The sequence below is a fragment of the Manis javanica genome, chromosome 8 (genome assembly GCF_040802235.1).
Source record: "Manis javanica isolate MJ-LG chromosome 8, MJ_LKY, whole genome shotgun sequence".
Lineage (NCBI taxonomy): Eukaryota > Metazoa > Chordata > Mammalia > Pholidota > Manidae > Manis > Manis javanica.
The window spans coordinates 120,551,922-120,568,087 of NC_133163.1; the positions used below are offsets into that span (position 1 = coordinate 120,551,922).

The following is a 16,166-nucleotide window of genomic DNA, read 5'->3' on the forward strand; positions in this document are numbered from 1 at the left end:
AAACTGGAAACTGGATCCATTTCTTAACATTCCTGTCAACATCTTACTTCACAAACTGATTTTTGGGAGGGTATCTGAAAGAAGGTGGATGAGGATTTCTGTCTTGAGGCAAGATATTCAGAGACAGACGACTGAAAGGGGCCTCAACTTGGCAGTAGTTGGTAAGTCTAAATTAAAGTATAATACAAGCTGGGTGAAAAGAATATTTGGAGTATAAGAAACATGGGGGGAACATCTACCTAAATAAAACTATAGAAACTTTGAAATTATTGTTTTGATCACTACAGTTACATTTATTGATAGTCTTATGTCCATTTTAGTATTTTCGGTTTATGGACATTTTTACAGCTATAGCATTGAAATTTTATTTTAAAAATGTGAAACATACTTTTGGCTGAAAACTAATAAACTGTTTTTATTCTTGCTTTCAGGCGCTTGATCACAGATTCAAAAGTTAAATTAAAGTATCAGCATTTAATAACAAATAGTTTTGTAGAGGTAAGTGATTTCTCTTTAGTTTTCCTTTTAATAAAAGAAATTCTTTAGTAATAGAAATATTATTTTTTCTTATATAAAGTACTCTTGACAGTAGAAACACCTTTACCATAAACTTGGGTTATGGAACTTTATTTATGAAGCATAGCAAAACACCTTTATTCTCAAAGGAATGTGGCAAACCAATAAATAGATGTCTCTTCATAGGTTTTGAGTTTGGTAATGAAACTGTTTTTACAGTGTTCTTTCTCCCTTTTATAGCTTACTTTCTAGCTCTAGCAGAGAATTGTAGTTGATTATTAATGATGTCAGGTTAATCATGCATGGCATGCTAAAACCCTGCTATATCTCTGCTTATTTTAGTTGCCATTACCAGTAAACTTTGTTAATAAAGATGCTAGTTATTTGTTTTTACCAAGTGTCTCTTGTCAGAACAGAGGTGGGCAAGCTATGGCCTGCCTGTTTTATTTAGTAAGATTTATTTGGACATGCCTGTTTGGTCTATGACTGCTTTTGTGCTTCAGTGGCAGAGCTGAGTAGTTGCTAGAGAGGCCATTATGCCACAGAAACCTTTGCTCCCTGTCTCTGTACTGAAGAAGTTTGCCAGCCCTGTATAAGAGTATCAGTGTAACTTAGTATTTGAATTCTAGAAAGTAACTTACTTCTGTTAAACTGAAGGTCAGATCTTCCAGAAAACAGCATATTTTAGAAATAGTGTATTTTTTGAAACAGTTAATAAAGTTCAGATCTGGTGTAGAGTGCTACTTGAGCCATGTTTTGTTCTGTAGTAAAAATAATTCAGAAGTTATATTTCATTTTTGAATGACTAAAACGCAATCTTTGCCTTGGTTTAAGAACTGCAAAGAGTTCTTTGTGCTCAAAGGGAGAAATTATATGTGTATCCCTTTGTTTCAAACTGTTGTTTAGCATGTAAACACACACTTAACCCTGAGTAGGAGCATATCTTGTTTACTTTCATCTTTGAAAATTGCCCTGAAAGAGAACCAGAAGCAACTGATGTTTGTTAATGTTCACAGAATGGGTAATTCAGGTTTCTCAGTGGAATTTTGAAGAGACAGCAAGAGCCAGTAGTTCGTATATTTTATAAATACAGGTCTACAAGGGATCTATAATCTTGGGAAAACTGCACCAGAAGTGTTGCTGCAGAAGACTAAGTACTGCTGGCAGGTTTTTATATGCCTGTGTCATCATCCTCCCTTTTGTCTTGTGCTAGGGAAGCATATAAATAATTGCTTGGTGTGCTAGTAAATCTTGCATGTGGTTTAATTTGTTGTCTATATTCTTGTGTTTCAGTGCAATCGACTGTTAAAGTGGTGTCCTGCCCCAGATTGCCACCATGTTGTTAAAGTCCAATATCCTGATGCTAAACCTGTTCGCTGCAAATGTGGGCGCCAGTTTTGGTAAGCAAGTGATTTCCTAAATTGGAATAGTACACAGCTTTTCTATTTATTCTTGGTACTAAAATGGAAAAATTTATACCTCAGGTAAAGAGGTGGGTGATGTTGATTTACAATAGTGTATATTTCTTTTAAGTAAGAATTAGATTAAAAGATCACATCTTAAATAATTGTTCCTCTTGTTGCCCTAACCTTTGGATATATTTTCTTACGGGGGGAAAAATGCGACTGTGATCACATTTCTTGTGGCTCTGCTGGAACTTAATAGGAGCAAAGTTGCAGATCTGGGACAAGAACTCAGTTATTGTTACTGATTGCTGCTTATTTTGTCAAGTTATGTTTGGTTCTTTTATGGCTCTTGCTGTCTTTTCAATAAAATACACAGGGTTTTTTTTCTTCTGACAAGTTTAATATTACTCCTAGAAATAAAATGAGCAGATAAATTTGGACAGGTAAAACATGGTTGATGTGCATTTTAACTGAGAGTTTTCCTATAGCTCCTCTGGCCCCTGCTTTGTTGCTAAAATTAGTTCTTGGAGTTCTGCAGCACTTTTCAGCCATTGAATTCTACACTTAACAGGGAATTTCCATTTCCAATACCACATATTAGAGAGCTAAGATGATCTTCCATTCCTTTGTGGATCTTTTAGGAATGAGAAGCCAGTCAGGCCAGAGAGCTGTAGAGCTAGCAAATGGGCATTTTATTGGTATTCCATAGCGTTCTTTTTCTCCAGATATGTATAGAATTAGGCTTACACATCATTAACACTAAATATTTCCAAAAAGAGATCAACTCAGAGATTAAGTATGTGTCAAATACATGCTATTTTTGTAAAATGAAATATATATTATTGTTTCAGAATTTTACCCTGTGTACAGGGGTATAGTCTGATTCTATACCCATTTTCAAGTATTCTTTAATGTGAAATATTTTGAATACAGACAAAACTATAGAGAACAACAATAATGAATGTTCATGTAGCTACAACCAGCTTAGTCAGAATCAGTATTTGTCTTTATTGAGATTTAAAACATGACAGATACAATTGAGGCCCATTAGTCCCTTCTTTTCCAGAAGTTAACTATTCCTAAATTACTCAATTAGCCATTCCAGTTATTTTTTATAAGCATTTTTGTTTATTCTTAATTTATACTTTTTAAACAAATGTGTATACCATGTACCTGGAAAACAGGAAGGAATTAGCATTAAAATATTCCTAGAGACTGCTTAGTTACACTTTGCTGTTTTATACCTTGTACAGCTCTCTGCTGGGCTGAGGTTCACTTGTTCGGCTCATGCAAAGACATGACCTCTTTGCTTTGCGTAAAGCTTATTGTGCATTAGCACTAAATGATATAATTACCTTACAGACTCAGGTTTTTACTCTTCATTTGGGATTTAGTATATGCTGATGAAGCAGTGGTTGAAACTTAAGTTCAAATTATTGAAAATTTATTGCAGGTTGTTTCAGTTATAGAATGGTTGCAGCAAGGAACTAGACATAACAAAAACTATCAGAAAAATACAGGCCTAACAGAACTGATTTTTTTTCCTAATCAGTTTGGTAGCTGTTCTGATATTATGAAATTGTAATCATAACATGTTTAATGCTTACAGTCATTCTTCATTTTACACATAGTACATGCTGATCCTCATACTAAAAATCTAAATAATTTACTGTAGAATGAAATAGACATGGTCCCTGCCCTTGTATTTCTCAATCACTAGAAACTGGTGAACATATTGTGGAGAACTATAAAGCATGAAAAGGTTAGTTTACTAATGTTCAGTAGGTACAACTTAATTCTTACACTCTTTTAACTTCTGTGTCACTTAACAGCTTTAATTGTGGAGAAAATTGGCATGATCCTGTCAAATGTAAGGTGAGTTTGTCTGGCATTTTCATTTTTAAATAATTTAGTAGAGCGCTTCTAGGACTTGATGACTGAAAACCACATTATAAATAACAATATTATAAGCATAATGTTATAATGTTAGTAGATAGAAAATTTTTACTTTTCCCTTTTTATTTTAGATGGTCATTGCAAGTACTCAAAGCTTTCCTTAAGAATAAGCCAGCTCCTGATGGTTATCAGGATAATAATGACTGAGGCACCTCCCTCGGCAGTCTTTGTGATTAGCCGAGGGGAACAATACTCCTCAGGTCTTGGTTTCTCATCAAGCCTGGGTTCCCTGCTCAGCTTCAGCCAGAGGGATTCCTCCTCTGGTTGGTCTTGCATATATTGGATATGAAAACTACGGAATTTTCTTAGTTTAAAAGGAAGTAAACTTAATGATAATCTTGTCCTTGGCTTTTACATTTTTTCTTGACTGTACTTAAGTGTGGAAGTAATTTGGTATCCTTTCTCTCAAGTGTTTTGTTGTATCCTAACAGTTGTTGTTTTCAAACAGTGGTTGAAGAAGTGGATTAAAAAGTGTGATGATGACAGTGAGACCTCTAATTGGATTGCCGCCAATACAAAGGTTGGTATTTTCCTTCCGTGAACTCTTGCTGGTGGAACTGATAAGGATGGGTGCATTGACATAAGCACTAAGTTTACGTAGTTAAGAGCCTTATCTTACCTTTTTCTCAATTGAAGTTTTTTTTGTTTTGTTTTTTCCCCAAACAATTGGCTATTAATAATTTTCCTTTATTTCAGTGTTTGACTTTATTTTATTGAGTACTATATACAGTGTGCACAGTACTCTGCTTTAGAAGCTTTCCTCAATGGAAAAAACATTAGTTTCCTATAGAAGAAAAGCTGATAATTTTCTGCTTCAGGCTTTAATAATGCCTTTCCATACTGTCCTTGACTGCCTTGAGTATACTAATGTATTGGAGAGTTTACTTCACTAGCTTGGTTTTATTAGGCTAATTTACATTTCTGCATTAAAAATCCCCAAGGTCTAATTTACAGGAGTTTTCTTTAGAGTAGTGTTCAATCAGATTAACTGAGTGACACTTTTTATTATGTAACTGATCTGGGCTTAACAAGTTGTTTAACATGTTAAAACTTCTAAAATATGATTTATTAAGAGAGTTGACTCCTGAGAAATAGAAGTTTTGGTGTAGCATAGATATCTCTTTTTTGTTTTTTGAAGTACATTGCTTAATTACACTAGTTTGAAAATTCAATCTCATTCTGACCATGAAACACTTCATTAATGCTGGACAGATGTCTTACAAATGCAGATAATCTTGAGCACCCTTCTACATAGCAAGCATTTGAATCCCAAGTGTGTACCCAGCCCATCTCCTAAAAGAAAATTGTATAAATAGTCAATCTTTATTTAATTCAGTCTTGTTATCCTATCCATATAGGAAGTTACTTTGGGTGGTAAGTGATAGGGTTATTCATAGGCTGTTTTTAGTGTTGTCTTTTACATGTGAAGATGATGCTTTAAAGAATACTGAGTTGTTTGACCAATGTTCATTACAGCTGCGCTGCTCCATCACTCAGTTGCAGGACGGTGATAAGAACAAGCAGTGCTTGAATGATGAAGGCCAGCACAATTCAATCCACTGCTACTATGCTCTGCCCGAAAGATCCAAACAAATAGGCATTTCTGTCTCCCAGAAAGCATTAGCAGTGAAGCATTGAGTCTTGTCATATAGAACAAAAATGCCCACACTTTTAAGGAATGCATGGCTGAAATTAGTATTTTTATGCTCCCTAAAGCATAGTATCTCAAAAAAATTTTTTTTATTTTTAATTAAAAATAAACATCTCGAAGGCAAACATAACTCATTAACTGATGTCAGTCAAGGAAAACCTTACTTGAGTGTCAGGAAGTAGTTTCTTTAGTTATTTTTAAAAATTTCCTAAGGGAGCATTCTTTTTTGAAAATTGAAGGTTTCCTCACTAGAAACATTCATTAAACAGAATCCTTGAATATGCTCTGTAAAACTAATATTTAGAATAAGGCAGTTATATTTTCACTAAGTAGTGTGATTAAACTGTAGCCCTCTTTCTGCATCTAGAGAAATCCCTGAATACTCGAAAGCCCCAAGATGTTGTTTAAAATAGGGAGTACAAGCTTAAATATTTTTTATTTTGTTTAGAAGGTAGGGTACTGAGGAAGAATGGCAATTTGTAATAACAAATTTATCTATTTGGCAGTTTTGAGATGAAGTGGAAGAGTTTTCCCTTGAGAGGTTCAGAAGCTCTTATTCACTATTGTTACTAACTTCTTGAACAGATGTGCAGATTGTCAGTTGTGGAGAGCTTAGTACTATTTGTCTAATGATAACCAAGAAGTGTAGAATTTAGAGACAGGTCTTTTAGGCCTGAAATTTGCTTCTTTGGGAAAACATGAAATATCTTATATGAGTAATTTCAAAAATTTGATTTAAAATGTACGATTAAAAATTGCCTATCTAAAATTATTGTAATTTATGGGCAGTGTAGTCTATTTCACAAAGGCCGAATTGTGCACATAATATAATGGGTGTTACAGGCATCAAACACAAATACAAAAGTATAAGCTTTACATCTTATTGATACTTTCATTAAAAATAATGAGTAGGTTTAATTTTCTAGATTTTTCAAAAGAAAAAAACAGTAGGCTCACAGGGTAGTAACTTTGGCTCACTAGCAACCAAGAAAATAATACAGACTTAGAAAAAAACATATTTGTAGCACAGTTGTAAATGGACCATGGTGAAAAGAATTTAAAACAAGAGTATTTGGCAGAAGAAAGTTGGCAAATTCAGGAGCATGAAAAGAATTGTAATACCAATTATACTTTGCCTGACTCTTAAGGCCAAATTATTTAGGTTTGAGCACTGACTGTACAATTTGCTACCTGTGTGACCCTGGACTAGTTTTTTAATGTTTTCCTCTCCCTTTATTCATCTGACAAATGAAAATAGGAGTAGCACCACTGTAAGGATTATGAGTTAATGCATATAAAACACTGAGAACAGTGTATGGGATAAAGTACTCAATAACTATTTCTAGATGACTCTGGAGAGTATTTTATATATACATGAACAAACTTCTGTCTCCCATAAAACTATTATTATTATGTTTATGGTTAAAAGTACTTAAAATGTTTTTGTCTCCCACCCCACTAAACCAAATCCTTAACTTGTACATCTTAAAAGCCAGTAGTAATAACAGCTCATTTTCAGTAGTACTAAGTGCATGTATTAATTACAGTAAACATGGTATTTAAAAATAAATCTGGAACTGGCTTTTCCTCAGTGGTAGTAATACAACCTAGTGTAGCATTGACACCAACTTTATAGTTTCTCTTCATAGGAGTGTCCCAAATGCCATGTCACAATTGAGAAGGATGGCGGTTGTAATCACATGGTCTGTCGTAACCAGAACTGTAAAGCAGAGTTTTGCTGGGTGTGTCTTGGCCCATGGGAACCACATGGATCTGCCTGGTAGGTTGGGGAAATGAAGGGAAGAATTTATTCACATAAGTATACACACCATATATTATGAATAAGGTTTCTGCCTCATGGAAATCACCATCTAACTTGGGAGCTACATAAATGAATATATTATGTCATCAGTATTAGAAGTATGTGGAAGATACCCAGAGAAATGAGTTAATTAGGCATATTTCTCAGAGGAGGTAGCCACTGAGATCTTTAAGGAAGAGAGGACTAAGAGTTCATTAGTTGAAAAAGTGGCAGAGAAAACATTCAGGGCACAGGATGCAGCATGAATGAAGGTAGAATGATGTGAAAGAAGAGTCGCATTGTCTAATGTCTCTGTTGGCGGTGATTAAAAACCAAGAGACTGTTGGCAAAACCAAACCTGCAGTGGTGTTTTGCTTACCTTGCATACCATCAGACAAAAAAACAGTCCTAATTTTTAAAATTGCCCTGTGCAATCCAGATTTTTAGCTTTTCTTTGAAATGTAGGAATAGGCCCATATGCCTCCTGGTTGGCAACAATCATTTGGAATTAATTCAGTGGGCTTTTAGATGGGGCCTTTACTTCCAGTTTGATATGTATCCCCAAGACTGAATTTCATTGGCATTTGCATGTATCTTGATGGCACCAATCATATTTAGTAGATTTATATCTTTGTTTCATGTGTACTTCTTATCAGTTGGGGAAAATTCAAGTTTGACTAAGGGAGCCTTAATCTTCTGAAAAAATGGAAGCTAACACATCTATGGTAAAAGTGAAAATATCTCTGAGTGTTGCAGTATGCAGGCGGCTCTTTAATTTGAGTTAACTGCATCGATCTTATGACCTCTCATAAATTGTGGGGAGTAGGGAAAGAATTAGAAAGTAGAGTGGGACCTAAAGTAGTTTGGACATTCTCAGAAGGATTTTAAGTGGGGAGCGACATGATTAGATCTGTAATGTAGATTGAGAAGACTCTGTATTATGTGATTTACATACATTATCTCATAATTGTGGCTGCTTTGTAGAGAGTGGATGACAGGGGAAGACATTGTGGTTCAAGACAAGATGAAGAGGATTGGATCTTAAACCAATGGCAAATCTTCTCTTTTAGTTTCATTAGAACTTTGATCAGTTTAATTAGAGGAATAGTAAGAGGGATTACTTGTCTGAAATTAATTCTGAGCCAGGTAAAAACTAATTGGTTAAGTGGAAGTAAAGAAAGTGATTTTGCCACTGTCAGTCAAGGAAGGGGTGTTTGGGCTTTAGCCAAACAGGTACTATAAATTTTAAGAAGGCAGACTGAAGGATTAGAGTTTTCCCAGAAACTAAATTCACTCCAGTATGCTTAAACAAGCCTAGTGAAGGGGAGAGGAAACGGGGAAGAAGAGTTATTTAAAAAGGTATGTTTTCTGTGTGTCAGAAAATCTCCAATTGCAACTGAATATCTTAAGTGAGCTGTGTTGAAAACTGAAAAGGGTATAAAATAAATGATGGATACGAAAGAATGAAGAATGGCCTGGACCAGGGGTCCAGAAATGTTGATTGTATCTTGCCTTTACCCATAGCTAACACTGCAAATGAATAATGCTATGCTTTCTTGTTTAAATCTGAAAATGCCTCAGAATCCTCCAAATAGTATTCCAAGTAGTACTGTCTGTCATCTGAGCTAGAAGTATAGATGAATCAGGTTTGCTCTCCTGGCCTTAAAATCCTTAATAATGTTGGCAAGTAAAGTGCAGAATGCTTGAGGCTTATAAATATTTTAAAAATGTCAAAAGGAAAATTTTTAAGATTATAGCAGATAGGAAGTAGAGGTGTTAAAAGTTGACTAGTAGAGGACAAGGAGAGGCAATCTTTGTGCTAATCTGGGTAGAGTAAATTATTGATAAGAGAGGATTATAACCCAAGATGGTGTTGGGGGAAATTAATAGTCTGACTCAGACTAATTGTTGTCTGGGTTACTTTAAAAACCCAAAGATGAGATCAGTGAGCTATTTTTGGTTATTTCTAAACAATTACGGAAAATAGAGAGGTACCAAAGACTGATAGCAGACAAAATGTAATCCCAGATTTCCAAAATTTGTGATTGTTTTCACAAACTACATAAGAACCACATAACTTAATTTTTCTCTAATGTGAAATCCCAGAATCAAATGGTATTATTTGGGTGATGGATTGGGAAGTGTTTCTTAGATCTCAGCAAGGTATTTCAGTGTGTACTGAGAAGTTTGTGGTGTAGACTATGAGTATAGACAGGGATATTTGGGATTAATTGGATGACCATTTCTTAGAATACAGGTAATATATTTGTGTCTTCCTAATAGAATCCTCTTAATATTTTGTCCTCATCTTTTGTATTCACATAAACTGTAAACAACTTTTTTGATCAGTTTTATCGATCACTTTCTTGAACTAATATGAGAATCTGGCATACAATTTGGGGTTATATCAAAGAAAGATATTGGCTATAAGGACCACTGAAATCCTATAGAATTTAACAATCTGGAACAAGGCGTCCAGTTTACCAAGATTTAACTTGTTATGTGACCTTCAGTATGTTACTTGTCAAATTCTAACCCTTCCTCTGCTCAATGTGGATAATAATAATACATTTCATAAAGTGGTTGAGGGGATTAAAGTACATTTAAAGCCCTTAGTAAGTGGGTCGTATGTAGTAGGCATTTAGCTATACAGTTGCTACCAGAAAGGAAAAGTAATCAGCACAAGGGAGGTGCCAGTCTTATTTATTTCCACTATGACCTTCCTCCTGATAAATTTTCTTATCATTCAGTTTTCAGTGACTCCTTTAAATTGTACTAACATGTAAAGCATATAGCATGGCATCTATTACCTAGTGGTCTGTCACTGCTGGTTCTGTTTGGTTTATAAAAAAGGTAAGTAACTCTGGAGAACTTGGTACTATTCGGCCTAAATAACAACATAAAAGATAAGGTGATTTCTTTATTCAAAAATGGAGTTAGAAGTTCAAAATACAGTCAGTAAATGGAGTTCTAGAATGACAGTGTTTTCCAAAGATTCTGGTGAGGTGATTTTTGGAATGAACTACCTAGAGAGGTGAGCCGAGAACTGATACACTATTGTAGAGAAGATTCAGACACTGAGTGTGGATTAGATTCAACAAGGTAAAAACAGTTATTTCAGTCTGGTAATTCTGTCCTAATGGTGGGATCCTGGGTTCTAACACCTCACTGTGTCTGTAAAGGAGGATTTTGCATCTAGATAATCTCTAAATGTAGGCTAAAACTCTGGTTTGTTCCCTTTTCATTGCTTTATGGCATCTTCCTAATTTACCTTAAGGTACAACTGTAACCGCTACAATGAGGATGATGCAAAGGCAGCAAGAGATGCCCAGGAGGTAAGTACATTCATTTTCAGGTAACAGTTGAGCAGGAATGTGCGTTATACGGTTATTCAGGAATAAAATTCAGAAAGAGTTGTAGAAGGGCACTCCAGTAAATACTGGGCATTTGTGTACTTTTAGAAAGGGAGTCTTATCCAAAATGCATATCAGGAACATTCCTATTTACAGGTTTGTTTGCTTTCTTTTAATTAGCCATTTGACACAGTTCCACATTTCAGTAGACGTAGTTACAAGATTTTCCCTCCTTAGCCTGGCGACTAGAGAACCGTATTTGCTAAATAGCTCTGCTACTCTTTATATGGACTCAATGTGTTTTTAATTCTTTGTTTGTTTGTTTTAACTTATTGTTCATCAAGAAACCCTAATATAGGTGGGCTGATTTGGAATTGACTGTCAGGAGGTGGGGAATTCCCTGTTAGAAGATAGGGAAGTAACCCGTTACTGTAGAAGGGATTCAAACATTAGATATGGATTAGATTCAACAGCACTTTGAGTTCCTTTCAGCCTGGATTGAAAGGATCCAGTGTCTGAATTCTATTATAGTCCTGGAATTTAATAATTCCTTTGTACTTATCCATTCCATATTGAAATTCCCCAGTTGTCCCAAAAGCACTCTTTTCAAATGGTTTTCCTTGCCAGGATATAATCCAAAACATGATGTTTCTTACTATTTCATTTTTTTAATGTCCTTCTAAAATTCATTTCTAATTAAAAATACCATAAATCCAAAAGAATATATACAACCTAGTCCTCATTTTGTTAGAATGAGAATTCTATCTCACCATCTTAAAAGATTGAAAAACTATATTTTGTATTTATAAATATTGAGTGGTGTTTTACAGACTTTCTTAATATTTGTGATCGTATTATTTTTTCTATTACATATTTGTTTCCATTAAATTGTGATCCTTTTAAAAGGGAAGAAAATCCCCAAAATTCTAATGTTCATTCATATTATAGTTCTGTATTATAATATTACTTTAATATATTTGAACATAAAGCCAGCTGTAAACTCTTAATGCTTTTAACCAACTAACTATACAACCAAACCAAAGAACTACAAAACCAGTGAAACTTGAGTTAAAATTAATTTAGACAGATAAGCTGTTTGCTGAAATTAAATTACTGTTGGTAGACTGCTATCTGGTCAGGGTTTTTTTTTTCTTCATTTAGTGTTACTATACTACTAAGTGCCTTGTAATAACCTGTTCTCCCACCAATTTTCTCTGTCTTATCTATTGCAAACCTTTATTCCTACAGTGCATCATGATTTGATCAGAATGTATGACAGATACGTTTTCTTAGGCTGGTACAGTTAAAGTAATACTGCTTGACACCAATTTTAGCCATTTCACAAATGTAAGGCCTGAAATAAAACTTTGGTTCTCAGTGATAAGTTCATTCATATGATCTAGAATGTTTGTATTTCCTTTAGATTAGCATCAGATTTTTAAATAATTTAAAATTCCATACTGCTTAGAGCAGTTCATTTGGCACCTACCCCACTTCTATCTAGTATCCTTGGATTCCAATTGGAGATTCATCACCCCATGTGATTTTGATTTATAAGTTCTACAATGACAGTCATGCTTTTCCCATCTCCCATTTGGACTTAATTCTACTGTTGCATTTTTTATTTGGCCAATTTGTCATTGAATCTCCTTCTGTTCTTTTTTAACCTTTTTTTCTCTCTCGTGGTTTTCTGCTTCTGTTTAAACAGTCACAATTATCTTAAATCCTATTGAAGAGACCATAAATTTTTCTAAAATTTTCTTCTAATTTTGATCATTATTATTTTTGAGTCCATAGAGAAATGTTCTTTTTCTCTTATGCTGCATTGTACTTTGCCTAACTACTGAGGTGGGCTTTTAGTTTTTACTTATCCTGAATGAAGAGTACTCTACCCAAGATCTAGCCAGAGACGGAATTTGCCATGAGAGAAAGTATATGGGTTATCCTTGGCCTCACCTGGTCTTCATTTGGGTACTGGTAGAATGAATCCCTTTCTGAAACAAGGAGGGTGGATTATTGTGCACATCTTCTAAGCCAGTTTCTCATGTCTTGATTCTCGATGCTAGAATGCAGTATTTTTCTAGGCCACATCTATTGGACAAAACTAGAATCTTCTTTCTGATTCTGATTCTGTGGATATACAGGGAAAGATTTCATATGAGTGCCTTTGTTTATTTGGTGGAAGCCATGCTTCCCAAAATGGAACACACTGTTGCATGCTCATCTGGCCCCTTCTTTCCTCATTTCCCCCACTGCTATACTCTGGCCTAGTGTTTGCAGAGAGTTATAGTCTTCAAAATTACTAGAAGATAGGCACACAGTCCACAAATAATATAGAGGGTACTTGATTGCCTAGTAAAAGTGTACCTGTGTTTTATGTAGAAAGTTATTGACTTAATATACTATGCCCCAGTGTTGACAGTGGTGGACATTTGATTTTTCTTATTTCTAGACCAGGAGTCAGTACACCTTTTCTGTGAAGGCCCAGATAGTAAATATTTTCATCTTTACAGACTGTATGGTCTGTGTTAGAGCTGCTCAGCTCTGCCTCTGCTCTTGTACTGCTGAATCAACTTCAAGTCTCCTCTAGAGATGTACTTCGTAATGAGAGAGACCTATGTAAATTATTTTCGTGATGTGGTAATTATTATAAAATAAATCTAGACCAGCTATCATATTGTTTCTTTGGTAATACTTATGTATCTTTAAAAGACTCTTTTAAAATAATTGTAATACCATTATCATGTTTATATTTATTATAATTTTATAATTATACTATATGTATTATATATTTTATATATATGTTAATGTGCATATGCAATCCTATGTAAATATCAGCTGTCCAGTGTTCAGATGTCTCCATTTATCTCATAAATTTTCTTCTATAGTTGGTTCAAATCAGGATCTACACAGGTCCCTAAATTGGATTTGATGATATCTCTTGAGAGTCTTCTCATCTATAAGTCCATCCTTCTTTTTTTTTCCTTTCCATTTATTTGTTGAGGAAGTTAAGTCAGTTTTTTTGGTAGAATTTTCCACATTCTGGATTTTGCTGATTGCAATCCCTAGTGTCATTTAATAGGTTCTTCAGTCCCTGTATTTCCTGAAACTGGTAGTTAGTTCTAGATACTTGAACTCAGACTCGCTTTGGGGTCAGTAGGGAGGTACAAAACACCTAAGTGGTGCTACTATATATTTCCCATTACATTATATCAGGAGTTATATGATATCTGATTGTCTCTATTGTTTTCTACTTGAAAATACTGGTACATCTTGCTTGTTTTATAACCTGCATGCTCCAGAGTAGTGCTGTCCATTAGAATGGTCTGTATGATGGAAATGTTTTTTATCACCACTGTCCAGTTTGGTAGCCACTGACCACATGAGCACTGAGGAACTGAATTTTCCACATGTGGCTAGTGGCTGCTGTATTGGAAAGTATTCAAAGACATTCAAAGCAGTATTAAATAACAAAGGTAGCAGAACGTGTCTGTTCCTGATTTTAGCCTAGATTCCTATACTGTTTCATCAGCAAATGAGATCCACCTTCTGTGTCTATAACATTCTTAAAATTATGTTACCTTAATTTTTCTAAATTGGACAGCGATCTAGGGCAGCCCTGCAGAGGTACCTGTTCTACTGTAATCGCTATATGAACCACATGCAGAGTCTACGCTTTGAGCACAAACTATACGCTCAGGTAAAGCAGAAGATGGAGGAGATGCAACAGCACAACATGTCGTGGATTGAGGTGCAGTTCCTGAAGAAAGCAGTTGATGTCCTCTGCCAGTGTCGTGCCACACTCATGTACACTTATGTCTTCGCTTTCTACCTCAAAAAGAATAACCAGTCCATTATCTTTGAGGTAGGAATAGTTACTGAGTAGGGGCAAAAAACCCATCTGTGTCGTAGGACTACTTGGTCTTTCTTAGATAAGATACACAGTTTTAAAGGTTCCTCTCTGCTCAGAAAATGTGGATTAAAAGTATATAATTTAGTAGGAAGATACAAGAAATTTAGGTTTCTTGTCCTAAACTACATTCAAATTGATAGCAATTAAATGTGCAGACTCTAAAGTCAGCCCTGAATTTGAATCTTGACATCACTACTTTTTAGCCTATTGACTAAATTAATTAAGCAAATTACTTAACCTCTTCTATATATCTGTTTTAAAATGGGGATAATACTTTGCTAGGATCTTAGGAGGTTTAGGTGAGACAATCCATGTATATTGCATATTTGCATAGCACTTGACACAATTTGAGTTCTCAGTTAAGGCCTTTTTCAGGCAAAACTATGGTGCTTATCTTTGGTGGAGTAGTAACGACTTAAAGGGAGCTTTTAACAGGAAAGGTTTTCCAAGTAGAGATGCTCATTTAAAATTGATGCATGAAACATTGATGTCCATAGATTACCAGACAATAATACTGACTAGCAGATGGGTAAAAATGTATACAGAACTAACTGTAGTAGTAAGGGATAGCAAAATTTAATCTTCCGTGTGGTGTTCTCTAATAAGAGGCAGGTGCAGCCAGATGTAAACAAGATAGATGGGTTTCTACTTTTTCCTTAAATTTTCCTTTGAGTTTTAGCAAATAGCAGTTCTCAGAATGAGAAGATCCCAAAGACTTTAAATCCTTTCAAATTGTCCTTGATATTCATCCAGAGGTAATGAATGGGTAAATCTTTAGCTCTCTTAAAAAACTGCCCTGGAAAAGAGAGAACAAGTTGTTAGAGGTGAAAATGATAAAGGGATTTTACAAGTACAGTTAAACCACCTGTGGAAGTTACAGAATTGGTGTTGAGAGCAGTCTTTAGGTGAAGCAGCAGCTAAGACGGCGTATCTTGAAGCCAGATTTTACTATGTATTCTTCCTCCGTTTGCAGAATAACCAAGCAGATCTAGAGAATGCCACAGAGGTGCTTTCAGGCTACCTTGAACGAGACATTTCCCAAGATTCTCTGCAAGATATAAAGCAGAAAGTACAAGATAAGTACAGGTGGGGTTTTTGGTTTTTTTTTAATGGTTATTGAGCAAAAGTTTTTTTGGTGGTGGTCTGGTATGCCTTAGTGTTGAAATTAAGTGATAGTGAAACTGAAGTTTAGCATATCCAGTAACTGAGCTGCTGCCATATTTCTCACAATTGTTTCTGTCCTCTGGGCAACAAATGGCAGATAGTAGTGCTACTCAAGTAAAGCGGAGGAAATCAGCCATTTATCCCATTGGCTGATTCTGTTTCTCCCATTCAGCTTTATCTACTTAGTTGCCCTGCCAGGAAGAAAGAACCTAAAAAAAGGCAAGTGACCATTAGTATGAGGGGCGAAATTAGGATGCTGGTCCTCACCTTGGGATCTTTGTGGAGCATGGCTATTGACAAGTGAGTTACTCACACTTTGTTCAGAATTTTTATTAGATTTGTTTTTTCTGAGGAGAGAATTAGTCTGTCCTAAGGTAGATGGTACTTCCAGATATGCTACCTCTTC

At 35.1% G+C, this 16,166-nt stretch overlaps 1 protein-coding gene across 2 annotated transcripts in view; it reads left to right on the forward strand.

Moving 5' to 3' along the window:
* The window catches only part of ARIH1 (ariadne RBR E3 ubiquitin protein ligase 1), a 125,029-nt gene that overhangs the window by 104,952 nt on the left and 3,911 nt on the right, over positions 1 to 16,166 (forward strand). Inside the window, exons 6-14 of one of the 2 annotated variants that reach the window (XR_012120779.1) lie at positions 432 to 498; positions 1,810 to 1,916; positions 3,755 to 3,797; positions 4,327 to 4,398; positions 7,179 to 7,309; positions 10,608 to 10,665; positions 14,288 to 14,548; positions 15,570 to 15,682; positions 15,933 to 16,060. Coding sequence is in view for 1 of the 2 variants with exons in the window: in XM_037010100.2 (XP_036865995.1) it covers positions 432 to 498; positions 1,810 to 1,916; positions 3,755 to 3,797; positions 4,327 to 4,398; positions 7,179 to 7,309; positions 10,608 to 10,665; positions 14,288 to 14,548; positions 15,570 to 15,682 (852 nt within the window). In the remaining variant the exon portion in view is untranslated. The remainder of the gene's footprint in view (positions 1 to 431; positions 499 to 1,809; positions 1,917 to 3,754; positions 3,798 to 4,326; positions 4,399 to 7,178; positions 7,310 to 10,607; positions 10,666 to 14,287; positions 14,549 to 15,569; positions 15,683 to 15,932; positions 16,061 to 16,166) is intronic. The other variant, XM_037010100.2, reaches the window with a different exon arrangement.